The 15,954-nt window shown below is 38.0% G+C and overlaps 3 protein-coding genes across 3 annotated transcripts; 1 reads left to right on the top strand and 2 right to left on the bottom strand.

The window, feature by feature from the left end:
* Positions 1–541: 541 nt before the first annotated feature.
* On the bottom strand, positions 542–5,507 carry LOC131024931 (aspartate aminotransferase, cytoplasmic-like). Its single transcript, XM_057954491.1, has 12 exons — positions 5,189–5,507; positions 4,512–4,583; positions 4,357–4,418; positions 4,193–4,276; positions 3,317–3,416; positions 3,089–3,209; positions 2,488–2,651; positions 2,247–2,384; positions 1,612–1,733; positions 1,346–1,440; positions 1,138–1,258; positions 542–807 (listed from the first exon to the last, which is right to left on the bottom strand). The coding sequence occupies exons 1-12, from the start codon at positions 5,357–5,359 to the stop codon at positions 723–725; spliced, it is 1,335 nt and encodes a 444-aa protein (XP_057810474.1). The 5' UTR covers positions 5,360–5,507; the 3' UTR covers positions 542–722.
* A 1,163-nt stretch (positions 5,508–6,670) lies between these two features.
* On the bottom strand, positions 6,671–10,880 carry LOC131024923 (uncharacterized). Its single transcript, XM_057954483.1, has 8 exons — positions 10,333–10,880; positions 9,259–9,417; positions 8,517–8,848; positions 7,766–8,105; positions 7,454–7,602; positions 7,276–7,369; positions 7,113–7,184; positions 6,671–7,024 (listed from the first exon to the last, which is right to left on the bottom strand). The coding sequence occupies exons 1-8, from the start codon at positions 10,693–10,695 to the stop codon at positions 6,980–6,982; spliced, it is 1,554 nt and encodes a 517-aa protein (XP_057810466.1). The 5' UTR covers positions 10,696–10,880; the 3' UTR covers positions 6,671–6,979.
* Positions 10,881–11,500: 620 nt separating this feature from the next.
* Positions 11,501–15,162, top strand: LOC131024915 (pentatricopeptide repeat-containing protein At5g25630-like). The gene is made up of 4 exons (XM_057954475.1): positions 11,501–11,753; positions 12,764–12,951; positions 13,044–13,937; positions 14,030–15,162. The coding sequence occupies exons 2-4, from the start codon at positions 12,844–12,846 to the stop codon at positions 14,915–14,917; spliced, it is 1,890 nt and encodes a 629-aa protein (XP_057810458.1). The 5' UTR covers positions 11,501–11,753; positions 12,764–12,843; the 3' UTR covers positions 14,918–15,162.
* Positions 15,163–15,954: the final 792 nt, after the last annotated feature.

Genomic DNA, 15,954 nt, shown 5'->3' with positions numbered 1-15,954 from the left:
TGGCTGGTATTTGACGAAGAATATAAAAATCGCTTAAAAGCATAGTTGAGGTTACTATGGTTGATATTTGCAAATTGATGCAAAACGCAAAAATAAAAATAATTGGAGTATTTAGCTACGTTAACCCCTACATATTATATGCATCAACACATATAAGCAATATTTTATACACCACGCGACGAATCACAGCTCGAAACTAGAGCAAGCTAAACTCTTATCAAGTGATTCTCAAAAAAAAAAAACAAAAAAGAACTCGAATCAAGTGCAAACTGAATTGTTGACAAGAAAATTAAGTATAAAAAATAATTTGGAAACAATAGGTAACAAATCACAAGAAAAATATCATAAATGTCACAGCGTTTCATTTTTTTTTTTTTTTTTTTTTTTCCTCCAAACAATATTTTCACATTTTATCAATAATATCACGATGCCAATTTTTGAGCATCTGAATGTCTACACGGCTGTCTCAATGTAAGGAGGAACAATAGCCGTCGCCACATCACATGCCATGTGTGTTCATATATAATGTCACAAACGCAACTTGATCGCAATAAAATAAGACAGTTTCTAATAGATAAATGAAAATAATGATCATGCCACAACAAGATGTGATACAAAAACTTAGGCCTAGAAAATTTCTCTCCATGGCTTTTATTGTTTACATCACCTTTAAAATGAGAGGAAATAAGTTGAGATATGACCAAATCTCCAGCCACAGAAGATCAGGCTACTTTTGTTACAGCAGCATGTATTGCATCAGCAAGGTGTGGCACTGTCCTTGAACTCAGACCAGCCATGCTTATTCGACTGCACGATTTTACAACAGAGTAAGCAACCATCGTCGAGATGTCTGGTTATGTTAATGCAAAATTTGTCGGTGTTTAATAGACCTTAGTCTCAAACCTTTCGGCTAGCCTCAAGCTCGACTAAAGAATCAACTGAATCTTGAAGATACCATTCCTAGGAGTGTATGAGCACTCTCCATACTTGTAAATTATGATGATTGATAGCAATGTTTTCTAGTTTTGACTGCTAACTTCTACCTAATATTGATTGTATTTCTGGGCACGATGTTTTAAACATAAGACATTTTACAGATAATTTAGAAGTTGAGAGTTGATAAGAAATTGGGTTTACCCATCAGATGTTAGGTAGATGTGGTATTCTTTGGTCATGAAGGCTACTTGCGCTGAGTTGAGTCCGGTGAAAGTGAACATCCCGATCTGCTTGATAATGTGACTCCAATCACCAGGTGTACCTGCCAACATGAGATGTACAGTTTCTCAAAGCGAAATAAACACGACTGAAGAAGATGTAGCAACCCAACATAGGGGGAAGAAGATACCTCTACTACGTAATGCATCAAACAGTTGCTTGCGCATGCTGATGATACGATCAGCCATGGCCTTCAGCTCAACTTCCCATTCTTGGAACATAGCTCTGCAGGGAGATGTTGATTACGAATATGCTCTATAAAGTCATAAATATATGCTTATTTTCTCTTGTATATTTCTAAAGTTGTTTTACTTGTGTTTTTATGATTATATGTATTATTCATCTAGCAAAACATAATTTAGTGTATTTCATGCACCATAGACATTTACTCAACACCTGTCCTTGAGGATTGTTGCCACAATTGACGCTCCATGAATCGGAGGGTTTGAATACATGGGCCTAATAACTAATTTCAACTGACTCTCAACCCTGCTTGCCACATCAGCAGACCTGCACACCTGTAAATTTGGAAAAAAATGAGCATTAAACTGAATACGTATATGAGGTAGAAAAAAGAAAGCAAAAAGACAATTTTAACCAATTTCATCTGTTCAAACTACAATGTATCCTTGTACCTAAATAATCTCTGAAGTGAACTCAACAAATTATGAAGGAAAAAAGGATGTAAGCCAACAGCATAGCTGTATAGGTTTCTAAAAATTAGAACATTCAAAGCTCCAAGAATCTAAAGGAAACAGGTATCGACTGTTTATCTTTGACAAAGAATGACATGTTATTAAGTCAATTCGTTTCTATTCTGTCTTAGGAAGTTGACCATTCACAATTTAAAGCATAGAGAAACATAAAGAGCAAAATCCTCATTTTTCTATCATAGACCAGCAAGTAGGTTGTAAAAGATCTTGTTTGAATGCCCCACATTTGTGTAGTTGAGGTAAGATTGGCAGAACATGGCACATGTTGAAGAAGTGGAATTAATCCTTCTGTGACATTAATTTTCTTAGCTAACTTACCATGCTCAGGGCACCAACACGCTCCCCATAAAGCCCCATGTTTTTTGCGTAACTTTGAGCCACAAGACATTCTCCCCCATCATTTACAAACATCCGGATTGACTGTGCATCTGCATCCAGGTTTCCACTAGCAAAACCCTAAAGAAAAAATTGATCTCGAAATCAATACATATACATTTGATATTTTAAGATGCCAAGGATCAGAACTATTCCCAACCTCAATGAGCTACAGTTCGGTTACCTGATAGGCGCTATCAAAGAAGGGTAACAATGCCTTTGATCTCATTAACTGTCTTATTTGCTCCCACTCTTGAGCAGTAGGGTCAACACCAGTTGGGTTATGAGCACATGCATGAAGAAGCACAATTGCTCCAGAAGGAGCAGATGCAAGATCTTCCAACAAGCCTATTTTTTGCACAAAAGAATGTATTAAAGCTTTTAGTGGAAAGTCGAGACAGAGTTGAAATATTTTACATTTGAACATACAGCAATCATTTCCAGCATCTTTCAACTAATGATAAATGATGCTAGAATGAAAAAGGTGAAATATTGAAAGTGCCAGTTTCTAATGTCCACCTCTATTGTATCACTTTTAGTGTATAACACCAAAACATGTATGTTGCTGATTCTTGTTGGCATTAACTTTTTACTCATGCAAAATATGAAATTGCCTCACATAGAAAACTGAGCAACTTTTAGGCTTCCTTTTTTTTTGGTTAAGAAATGTGACTGCCTTTAGTACACCCTAGTTCTAAGAATATTTGACATCCATGATAGAAATAATAGACCCTTCCTTTTAACAAAAACCTAGATTCTGAGCTTGTACAGAAGAAAGAACCAACCTTTGAAATTGAGTCCACGAGTAGCTGGATCATAGTAGCGGTATGTCTTCACAGCTAACCCAGCTAAACCAAAAACCTTAACATGGTTTCCCCATGTAGGCTGAGGGATATAAATAGTATGCTGCAACACCATACACAAAAGTTTGCGGCTGAATATTCATGTGGCTACCGAAGAAGAAGAAGAAGATAGAAACATTAAATAGATAGCAGCAAGAGAACTAGACTTACTTGATGATAATGCCGAGCCAAAAATTCAGCTCCTACCCTCAATGAGCCTGTACCAGACAAGCACTGAACAGTAGTAACTCTGTTGTCTTGGATTGCAGGACTACAAGTGAAAAGGGAAATACATATCAATCTTGTGTGGGTAAAAACATAATAGCATGGATAAAGATAAAATCAAAGATATGGAACCAAAATGGTTGCTGCAGGAAACCTATATTGTAAGAGGGTGGTGAATGTTAACTACGAGTCTATGTCTGCGTACATGGGATATTTAGATGAGATTGCTATCGCAATTGCAGAGTCAGGCAAACAATCCAACTTCATACGAAGTTGCCAAGAGCAAAACCCTTCTATTAATAGTTTAGAGAACTTCTTGATAAATCTCAGATCATGAATATTACAATTCAGGGAAACCACCCAAAATAGGGGATCTGCATTTCATAATTTTGTCTTTTTCTAACCATATTTTGTCTGTTTTAGTAAAGGAAAATGCAAAGTTTTTCCTTCTGAAGGACAAGGGTCAACCACCCCCAGAGACCCTATTCTAAATTGAAAAGTTCTCTCTTGGGAAAGGACAAAGATAGCACACAGTAGGTAAAATCAGCAACAGATTCAAAATTCTTCTTATTGACAGAATAAAGTGAAATTGGATGAAATGTAGTTCGATACAAGAAATCAACTATAACACATATATGCAGTGACCAGACACATGATACTGCAGCTTGTCAAATACATCGATCAGGTAAAACTGGAGAAGATAAATTGTGTTTCTAACTATTCCATGTCTTCTCTAATATTCAAGACTAAGGCCAACAATAGTTCAGACATAACCTCATTGTTAACTTTCTCCAAGATCAGCATTAACGATTGACACATTACCTGTCAGCACCAAGTATGAGCTTAGCACTTAATTTGTTGAAGTCTGCCAATCCAACAATTGGAAGATACTCCTTCACTCGAGATCTGCAAATCAATAAGTGAAAATTACTAAAATCAATAAACCTTAATTTCCAAACAGAACAGTATCAAGATAGGATTTGTACCTGTCATTCACTAGCATCTGCTCTGCTTTTCTCACAACATTTAAAACAAGAGGTTTTCCTTCCTGTAGTCCAGAAGAAATCATGTCTGAAGGCTGCTACTAGTAAAATTCACTTGATTGTGTTTATTTTACTATGCCAAAGCACGAAAACATTACCTCTGTCCGATACGCTCCAACTCCCAAATTCAACTTAACGGGGCTCGGATCTTTGTTGTAAGCAACAGTAACCTATTTATTCAAAAACAAAGTAATTAGGATTCCATATATCCATGAAAGAACTAATAAAATAAGATGCAGTTTCGATCCAAAACTTGAAGAGAGAGAGAGATAGGGAACCATAGAATGATACAGCCCACCGATAATCAAATTGATTCATCAAACCAAAAGGAAATATGACTAAAGCTAACAATAACAATCATGCAATATGACTAATGTCAGAAACGATGTTCAAAATGCTTGAGATCAAAACAATAGCGAGATGTCTAAATCAATAACCTCTTTCATATGGTCAAGGCTAAAGAGGAAAAAAAAAACGTTCAAAAATGAATATCATTCCAATCAACACAGAATCATACGAGAAAACAACACCAACAGCAATCAGAAATATCAATCCTCTCGATCACCCGTTACTGAACGAACGTATCAACATAGAAGATCACGCGAAAACAGGAGATAATTCAGTTTTCTCAAGCTCAACTATTCATGTTTCCACAGCTCGCACAAAAATACAGCCAGCTCGGTCACCATCTACTGACGGAATATCACGGCAGCTGAAATCAGAAATATGATTGCACAGAGGGAGAGAGAGAGAGAGAGAGAGAGCTGAGAATTACGCCGAGAATGGGGTCTTCGGGCGCCCGAACAACATGATCAAAGACGGAGATCCGAGCGGCGGAAGTGGGAGCGGCGGCGAGGCAGGGGTTGGCTGCGTGGAGCGGCGATCCTTGAAGGTGGCGGAGCAGAGAGCTGAGCCTCCGATCAGCGGGCGAGTGTGAATCGTGCATTTTAGCTGAACGTGACGGTTGCTTCTTCTAAATTACGCGGGGATGCGATCGTCTGAGCTTTGACTCTGTGCGGCGCGGCTTCATATTTAGGAACGAAATGCTGCTGACGTGTCCATAGATGGGGGCGGACAGCAATTTGTTTGGCACGAGAAACTAGGGGAGAGGAGATAAGTCACGTAAACGTTATTTCTAGTCTATTAGTACTCCCTCCGTCCCGGCTTTTGGTATCCAGTTGAGAACGACACGGGTTTTAATAAAGTGATTGATGTGTTGTGAGTGGAATAAAGGTCTCACATTTTATGTGAGAATTAAAATAATTAAAGTGAAATAAGGGTCTCACATACGTTTACCAAAAATAGAAATGAATACTAAAATATGGGACGACCAAAAAAGGAAAGTTGGATACTAAAAGCTGAGACGGAAGGAGTATTACTTAACCTTTATATTTAGGGGAGATTAAGAATGCAATTCAGAACCTACAAAAAACAAAATTCGCAAACTGAAACTAAGCTAAATTACAGTTAAATAGCTGAATTAGGTAAACTTTTATGACGTACTCATCCCAAAGTCCCGATTCAATAAATTGGAGTATTTTCTTATTACGATGAAGGCCACTTATAAAAATGAAAAATTCATATATAATAAGCATTATCACATAATTTATCATTTAATCAAGACTTGCACATAATTATTTCTTCTTTCATTTAAAAAACAATATTTCCATTCATCTCTCCTTATAATTTTATCCAAAAAAAACTTTATTTTCTCTTTTATTTTAATATAAATCATTTGTTTCTTCGCATCTGGGCTAAAAGACGGTGCCGTATTGAATTAGGGAGAATGAAATACTAATATCTGTATTAATTACGTCACCAATGTGCAGCTGCGTAGGATATTATCCACTCTCTTTCGGAATTGGCAATTGGCACGCCAATTTAGAAGTTTATCATTATCTTTTTCTTACAAGAAAAGGCAACGTCTCCCATATTTCTTTATTAATTACATTAGAACTACAGACGCTTGCGTTTTATTTGACTATAATCACAAGGCATTTTCATACCGTCTGAAATGTATCAAGATTGATCCCATCAAGATACATAAAATCTCAAGCTAATAGACTCTTAACCAACAATATACTCGTATTAAAAACACAAACATAAATTTCAAGAGTGCATACTGTAAAACCAAAGAAAGTCTCATCTCATCCACATTGCCACAAACATCATTTATACTAACACCTAACATTTGAAGAAATAAAACAATATTGATAAAATTAAAAAAGATCTAAACTTTAAACTGTAGAACCCTTCCTACAATGTAAAAGAAACATACCATTAATGGTAATTTGAAGTGCAAACTGATATCAAGATCAGCAGAAGAAACAGCCTACGATTACGAATCGTATGATGATAACTAGAGTTCTAGCATTCAAACAATACGAGCAAAAAGCTTCATTACAGCATTTTTTCTCTTAGCAAATCAAGACAAATCATATTTAACAATGCAACACAATCTCGAAAGATAAAAAATGACGCAACAAAACTGCCCCAGGTTTTTCTTCCTCTTCGGGGCCATACAAAAACCGAGAAAAGGGCAAATCATAGAGCAAGACTCTAATTCTTACTCCAGCTTTATTCTGTCGATATCAGTCATTATCCCTTCAAGCTGCAGCACAAATTTTTAAGGGATACTATCATAAGAGTGCCGTGCAGAAAGTGTTGTATGAATGAATGTTTAGCTTCTACATACATACCTTGACAATTTGGCGCATAAAGTAATCACCATATTTCTTTGGTGCTTTGGATTCAACAACATGAACCATGTCCTACAATTGAAAAGAAGATTGAATGAATCCACATTCATGTTAGAAAGGGCTGATTATTAAACAAGAAAGGGTGCCAGCAAATAAAACTCACATCATCAATGTAGAAGTTGGTATCTAAATTGGAGACAATTTTTCCATCTGAATCAACAGAATGCATCTTGTGTTTGTAGGTCATCAAAATTGTCCTGTGAATAGATAATGAAATACTGATTAGGAAACATACACTTTTATATATACAGTAAAGCAGGAAGTCAAATGTAACACATCACCTCAAAGTATGCTCATCAACTTCCATATACGAGGCTAGCTTCGCAAGGGAGATGGTAGAGTACACATTTAAGAAGGTCCGAATGCCTGCTAGTAGTTGTTGCTGCTTTACTTCATAAAGAAACAACTTCAACTGTAGTCTATAAGCATCCTGAAATGATAAGATTTGAAAACTTATGAGATTATGAAAATAAATCTGAATAAGACACCAACAATAGACCGCAAATACAAATCCAAAGACAAATGTAGCATGTATGAGCAGAAATAGAGACAAATCAATTTAATAGGAGTTCACTTCGACGATATATTCACACCTGGTTGTAATTAACAAGAGGCTCTTCATAGCTTGGGGCAGAGGGAGTGATGAACTTTGGGCATGCATAAGAGAAGAGCTCATCATATAGAGCAAATGCCTCATCATCATATCTTTGCATCCTCAACATTTTTTCACCATACTTCTCTCGCAGCTGAGAGTTCACGGTCTCCTCAACAAGCTTTAATTGAGGACAAAGGGAAAGAGTAACTGCAAGCAAGGCATACATCTGCTCGTTCTTTTTCAGTATCTGTTCATATTGAGGAGATTTTTGGTGATACTGCTTAGTCTTGAAAATGTAAAGCAGTATTTTATTGAATTCTCGAATTGCCTCTGTATATCTGCACATATTTTAATGAGAATGTATTAGAAGACATCCTTCATAAACATTTCTCACAAGTAAAGCAGTCGGTCTCATCATGTTACTCTAAACATGGCTTATTTATGCATGTGGAAGCATACCATACCATACCCTAAACTGTGCAGTTATCAAGCATAATATGATGGGACAAAAATGACAAACAAATACCATGGTATCGTTTTTTTCAAAAGTTCATTCATGAAAGTACTTCCCATGCAAAAATCTATTAGAGCTCATATCTGCAAGCCTGCACTCTCACTAAGGAAACACAAAGCTGTATGCAAAACAATACCTAAGACAACTAACGAGGATATTTAAATATGAAGAGTAAGAAAAATGGCAATGAAGGTAGGTCCATTTAATTTCGGGTGATAAAATTAGCTAAACCCACCTCCGAAGCATGAGATTTGCAAATCCATAATGATAGATTGTAGTTATGTGGCTTCCAATAACACTAGTGTAGACGCCTTGCTGACTTATGTCAATAGGAAGTATGCACTTCAGGCCAGTGTGATAATCACCCAACAAACAGTGAACTCTAAGCAGGCCTATCATACTAAAGTACCCCAACACCTTCAACACATTACTTCCACCACTATAATCATATCCATCTGTAGCATTAAACTGCACAAGACCTTCCTTCTCCTGTTCCAGAATTTGAATGATTGAAGACTTCTCCACAAGTGCTTGTAAATAATTGAGGACACCGTACACATTCCATGCCTGAGGAACAAATGTAATAATCAGTAATAGTATATTCTTATAAATAGCAAGATGCCAAGAACGACCAATCAGTATTATGTAAACCCATTCCACATACACCATGCAAAAACCACTTATTACCTTTTCATTATCCCTGACAAACAACATAAACAAAGTAAATTCAACAACTTAATGAAAAAGCATTGAGTAGCCCAGTTGAAGACAACAAGAGGGAATCAGCAGATGCAAAATGCAAAACCAAATGCACAAGATGAGTTTCTTTCTACCCATGGCCTCACACAAACAAGGAAAATCACAGATCATATGTCACAAATAACAGAACGCCATTATAAGATTATTACTCGAAGAGAAAAGCGCATAAACACACAACTATCTGTAGAAAATTACTCATCCTTCTCTCACTGACAAACCTGATCATACTGGCGCAGAAGTGCAATCTCCTGCTCAGTTTTGTTCTTCATCTTGGCACGATACTGACAGAATGACTGAAATTGGTACACAAATTCATCAACCATATCCCACAACCATTGATTTGGCAGTTGCATATTCACCACTCCATGCAATACAACCTGTACACAAAATTTCAAGTTCAGCATGTACAATAATCATCGATCAGAACCAAGCAAAATCCATCTGAACTAATAACTAACATAATTCTCCACCTCAAACCAAAATTAAGCATATAGCTATACAATCAGCATAGATTCCAAAACCATCATCCTAAGAATTTACGTAGTCAGCACCATCTTGTGGTCCATTGTAGTTGAAAGTCACTACATCTGATAAAATGGAATAGCAGAAAGTTATCCACATCCCTTCACTAGCCAAAATTAACTGGATTTTGGGAGATTATACTTCAGTTATCCCGAACCACCATCACTATAACCAACAACCGCTCATGGGGTTGCTAGAAGGAATACCATTTGATACATAGTTGTTCTTATCTAGAACTCTGCCAATAATCGGTGTATCAAGCACCTTAATCAAGCACAAAATAGAAGTCCAGATACAATCCTACTACAAGCAACATGTATTTTACACCTACCACCCAAAAACCCATACACCCGTCAACTAACCCTTTCCATCCACACATTTGCTTCAGATTCAATGAAGTAACACAAACACAATTGCAGTTAATAAGTTTTCTCTCACATTTCTCATGCAATAGTGACTCGGAATCACTCTCGTGGCACAAATTGGGATCAATTTTCATCTACCATTCACATCTCACATTCATTAGAGGAAACGGTAATATGAAAAACGACCTAGCTTCAATTTCCTTCGTATTAATTTCCATAAAACAGAACAAAAAATTATCAATACTCCATGAACTAATAAACTTAGTGATATAATAATCTTGTGCGGTCAGTACGGCACTGAAAAGCTTATTACAACTAGATAACTTAATTCACGGATGTTTCAGCTTAATCATTGTTGAGACAACCAGAACAAGTAAAGAATTCCTCAAAAAATCAAGCCCTAACCTGAAAGAGATTGCAATAATTATCCCACGAATCAATCCGCTGCTTAAGCGTGGGCGAAAGGCGGGCGTAGAGGTGGCGGAACCACATCTCGCGGTAGAGCAAGCAGAAGACGTGGTCGTTGTCGACATAGGTGGCGACGGCGTCGACGGACGGCCACGGCGCGTCCTTGAAGAACCTATCGCTGATGCTCTGGAACGAAGTCTCGTACATCTGGTGGATCTCGTAGACGTTCTTCTCCCGTATGTGGCGGTACATGTGCACCACAAACGACTTCACGGAGTCCGGCACGTAGTTGGGGTCGTAGCCGGAGGCGGAGTCGCCATGTGCGGATTGCTCGGAATCGTACGGCGCCGCGCCGGCCATGGTGGCGGTAGTGGTGGAGAAAATCTTCCGGCCTGGGGCTCAAATTCGCGTCTCCGGTGCGTGTCTGTGTGTTTGAGAGTGAGAGAGATGAAGGGAGAGAATTTGTTCGGGGTTTTGCCCTAATCAGAGTGAAGGAAGAAGTGGGCTCATTTTACATTCTTGGGCCCTAAATTTGGCCCATATTCATATGTTGGTTTTTATTTTCATTCCTAATAATAATATTACCCGAATTTTCAACACTCTTTTAAAATTGACTTGAAGTTTCGTTTATATTTTCAAATTTAAAATTTTGTGGAAAAAGAAATGTTCAATTTTAGTTCTAAGTTCTAACACAGTAATTAAATTGGAAAGATGAATGAACTAGTCGAATTCTTGTGTTGAATATAATAAATTAATTAGTACAGTTGATATGAAATTGTGTAATTATAAAATCCATTTAGTTTCCACCTTTTCCTATCGTGTATTCCATGTAATAATTCATTGAGCTAATATAGTTTTTTGACGCTAAGTTTCTTATCATGAATCAAAACTAAAACTTTAAATTCAACATTTTAGAAAGAAATTAACAAAAGTTCATGTCAATATGTCATCTTTTAAAAAGTCTCAAAAATTGTTTTTTTAGACTGTCGTGCGTCTCTGTGTTTTCATAAATATTGTTCATGTTAATTGTTAATTGTTAATTGTTAATTGTTAATTGTTAATTGTTAATTGTTAATTGTTAATGTTAATTGTTAATTTTTTTTAAAAAAAAAGACCTATAAATAATTTCTTTTAAGAGGGGGTAATAATAATAATAATAATAATAATAATAATAGCAGAAAAGGAAAACGCAATATCCTCATTTTGTTTGCGTGTTTTTTTCTGCAGCCCCTTATCTCCTAATATTCCCAGTTCAAATTGCATCGATAAACATGTGGATAAGATTTATTTATTTTTAGTTTTTTGTTTCTCGCAGGAATGTTGGAATCCACACGCTATAAATTTATCTTTTTTCCGCTGATTTTTAATCTCATCGAACATTTGCATGGAACGATAGCCAGAATGTTCAGTATCACAAGGTGCGGATTGCTATTCTCTCACATTTGGTATTACCATCAAATTTCATTGTGATTGTTTCCTGGTAGCCCATTTCTTGAAATAGTCATACTCGAGGTTTTGCTCATGATTTTGGAGTGTAGAGATGAGAGGATCTTGATGGGTTCTTGATCATTTAGTAAATTAAGCAAAAGTGTTTGTGTGTGTGTGTGAGGGAGCGAGAGAGAGAGAGAGAGAGGTAGCTACTAGCTTGCATAGTCAGACTCAGTTAGTGTGTCACTCGCTCTGTGTGTGTGTGTGTGTTTCTTGATTATTTGGTGTAAATGGTGAAACATTAAAGATCTGGTTGGATTCGTGATTGCTCAATTAAGTTGCTTCAATGATTGACTGCCCAAGTTTGCATAAATCAGAATATATTTAGAATTGAACTACTACAAGATTAGATTGTTTGCAATTTCAATTGTTAGGTTTGAAGTCAAATGCAGTGACAAATTCATGTTCTTTGATTCTAAATCATTCTCCCTTTGTGTTTTCTTGAAATAGGGTGAATAACTTGAAGGTAATAGTAGAATGCCATCTAGCTCTAGCATCATATATTATTTTGTTGCATCATGCTTGAAAGTAGTTTTGAGAAGAAAAAAATCCTATATTTCCCAAATTGTACTAATTACTCTCCTATGAGCTTCTACTGATGCATTCTCATGTTATGATCCGAGTTTTTTGCTAACTCATCTCACTTATTAACTATGATTTGATGTGGAGCTTTGGAGAAATGCTTCTTTAGTCGTTTCAGTTGTTCCTCTCTGCAACAATTTTTTGTTCATATAGTGTGATCTCATTCCTTGTCTTGCTCGTGTCTCGTTATCCCGTCATGCTTATTTTTTACTTAAATTGTATCTGATCCCAAAAGAGTTCTCGTGTGCTCGTTATCAACTTGCTCTCCATCACTGCTGTCAAAAGACGATCTTGGTTGTGTGATGAGGCGAGCTTCGTGTTCATTTGATTTTGCAGCTTTACCTATCAACTTTTGCAGGAACCAAAACTGGAATGTTTGTGCTGTTGTCGATTTTGTGAATGTGTGACGAGAAGGGATTAGTTTCCTAATCATCGCAAATGATGGGTTATGTGGAGAAATTTGATAAAGAGAAGGCCAATATTGAGATAAGCAGCACAAAACAAGGCAGCAATTTAGACAAACAAGTTCAAGAGCTTCCCATAAATGTAATCTTTTTGTAAAGATTCTTGAAAAAATGCTTACCTTTCCAAAAGTCTGCTAAAAAATCGTGTTGTTTGTGTTTTTCTTTGAATTGCAGGATAGGTCTCTTGATGAGAAATTACAGTTTCAGCCAATGCCCGGATCGACTCCTTGCACCATCTGCACGAGCGGGGAGAGTTGTAAAATTGTTCGTTCGAGGACCAAGTTGATGAACATTTTGTTGGAACGAGGGAAGCCGCAGGAAGTCCAGTCGGTCTTCAACAATTTGATTCAAGGAGGGCACAAGCCGTCTCTAGTGACCTACACCACGCTCTTAGCCTCGTTGACAGTTCAGAAACGCTTTGATCACATACATTCAATAATCTCCGAGGTGCAAAAGAATGGGATGGAGCCTGATCCGGTGTTCTTCAACGCTGTTGTCAATGCATTCTCGGAATCTGGGGACATGGATGGAGCTATGAGAATGTTGTCGAAGATGAAGGATCATGGGATCAAGCCAACAACGAGCACGTACAATACTCTGATTAAAGGGTACGGGATTGCAGGAAAACCCGAAGAATCTTTAAAGATAATGGAGTTCATGTCGAGGGAAGAAAATACAAAGCCCAATGTGAGGACGTATAATGTCCTTGTCAGGGCGTGGTGTAACAGAAAGAACGTCGAGGAGGCTTGGGATGTAGTGTCGAAGATGTTGGCTTCGGGGATACAGCCCGATGCAGTGACTTACAACACGTTGGTTACGAGTTATGTTCAAAACAAGCAAACGGGTAAGGCGGAAGATGTGATCATGGAGATGCAGAAGAGGAACGTGCAGCCGAATGACAGAACTTGCGGCATCATAATCTCGGGTTATTGCAAAGAAGGTCGAGTGAACGAAGCCTTGAGATTCGTGTACAAGATGAAGAGCTTCGGTATACGCCCTAACCTCGTTGTTTTCAACTCGTTGATCAAAGGGTTCCTCGACATATCGGATAGGGACGGTGTTGATGAGGTGAGGTGGCTTAACGGTCTTTGTATTCGTTTGTTTTTCATGCTCTCTCGTACGCTTGCACTTACAAAGAACACGATTCTTGATCTTATTAGGTTCTGACATTGATGGAGGAATTCGGAGTCAAGCCCGACGTGATCACTTTTAGCACGATCATGAATGCTTGGAGTGCTGCAGGTTACATGATCAAGTGCAGGGAAATCTTCGATGACATGGTAGAAGCCGGGATAAAACCCGACGCCCACGCTTACAGCATCCTCGCTAAAGGCTACGTACGCGCCCAGGAGCCGGAGAAGGCTGAGGAGCTCTTGGACGCCATGAAAACATCCGGTGTTCGACAGAATGTAGTCATCTTCACCACGGTCATCAGTGGGTGGTGCAGCAGCGGCTCGATGGACTCTGCAATGAGGGTGTTTGGGAAGATGGTCGAATCCGGGATCTCTCCGAATCTGAAGACCTTCGAAACCCTAATTGGCGGTTATGCCGAGAACAAGAAGCCGTGGAAGGCCGAGGAGGTGCTCCGCCTGATGGAAGGATTCAATGTCCGCCCCGAGAGGAGCACTCTCCAGCTGGTGGCAGAGGCGTGGCGCTCCATCGGGCTCACCAAGGAGGCGAACAGAGTGAGAGGCGCGTTGAGGAAGAAGACGACCACGACGTCTCATCCATCACCACCATCGGTTCAAGAAACGCCCACGGCTCAAGAGAGTTTGGAGATGTTTTATCAAAAAGAAGCTGTGAATTCCTCTGGGACGAGGCTGCAGATACCGAATGTGGTTCTGAGTGATCAGAAGGGCTCGAGCAAACGGAGCCGGATGGTGTTGAGGGAAGCCGAGCCCTCCTCGTCCGAGGGGCTCTGCCCTACGAGGGCCGTGAACCTTACTTGTAGATATGGCGAACGAGGTGCTCCCACGGTCAGCCGGAGGCGGCAGGTGTTCGCCTGCGGACAGTTCGCTCCGGTTTGCACGCTCCTCCTGCTGAACTGAACGACGACGATGCCCTTCGACCGGACAATGAGGCGTTGCTTCGGTTTAAGATGGATGCACATACAAGTTTAACTGACTGTTTTGTACATAAGAAAGGGGAAATGTGGTTGCCATTTGATGATCTTTCAACTTTATGTATTGTTCATTACCATATGGTTTATTGGTTGGGCACCAAACAATGATCTTCTTCTTGGATCTCATCCATTGAAGTTCGTATTTATTGACATATTTATAATTTTGCTATCGATTTATAGTGTAAACCTGTCTTACAGATATTGACATGCTAGACATTCCTCCATCCTTCAATTATTTACCCTTTTTGTCATCTTAATTTGTTACCTAAATGTTTATCCCTCTCTATTTTTAGTAAACTCGTATATAAACTCGTTTTACAAATATTGACATGCTAGACTATCTTAATACTTCCTCCATTCCCATAAAAACGAGACCCTTATTTTACATTAATTATTTTAACATTATAATAAAAATGAAACTCGTACTCCATTCACAATATGTTCAATCATTTCAGTAAAATTTGTGTCATTCTTATATGGATAAAAAATTGAGGGACGAATAGAGGATATCAATAATGTCTAGTTACAATTATAAATTTGTTAAGTTGAGGCATCATTTTTTTTATGAACGAAAAAAAAATATTACTCCCTCCGTCCCCAAAATAAGTTCCTCTTTGGGGATGGCACGGATTTTAAGGAAAAGTGGTAAAGTGTATTGATAGTGAAGAAAAATATGTTATAATTAGTATTGGGAGTGGTGAAAAGGTGAAAAAGTGTTATAATTAGCATTGGGAGTAGTGAAAAAGTGAAAAGTAAGAATAAATAAAGTATTATTAGTGGTGGGGTAGTTGTCCAAAAATGGAAAGAAAGAAAGAGGAACTTATTTGAGAGACGTCCCAAAAAGGAAAAAGAGGAACTTATTTCAGGGACGGAGGGAGTATATCAATTTGGTATAATTACTTTTATGAGAGTAATGGCCGCACCAATTAATGATGAAGTCACTAAAAACGTTATCTTCATTCT

This window comes from Salvia miltiorrhiza, chromosome 5 (assembly GCF_028751815.1).
Source record: "Salvia miltiorrhiza cultivar Shanhuang (shh) chromosome 5, IMPLAD_Smil_shh, whole genome shotgun sequence".
Taxonomy (NCBI): domain Eukaryota; kingdom Viridiplantae; phylum Streptophyta; class Magnoliopsida; order Lamiales; family Lamiaceae; genus Salvia; species Salvia miltiorrhiza.
This window is presented reverse-complemented; position numbering and strand designations above follow the sequence as displayed.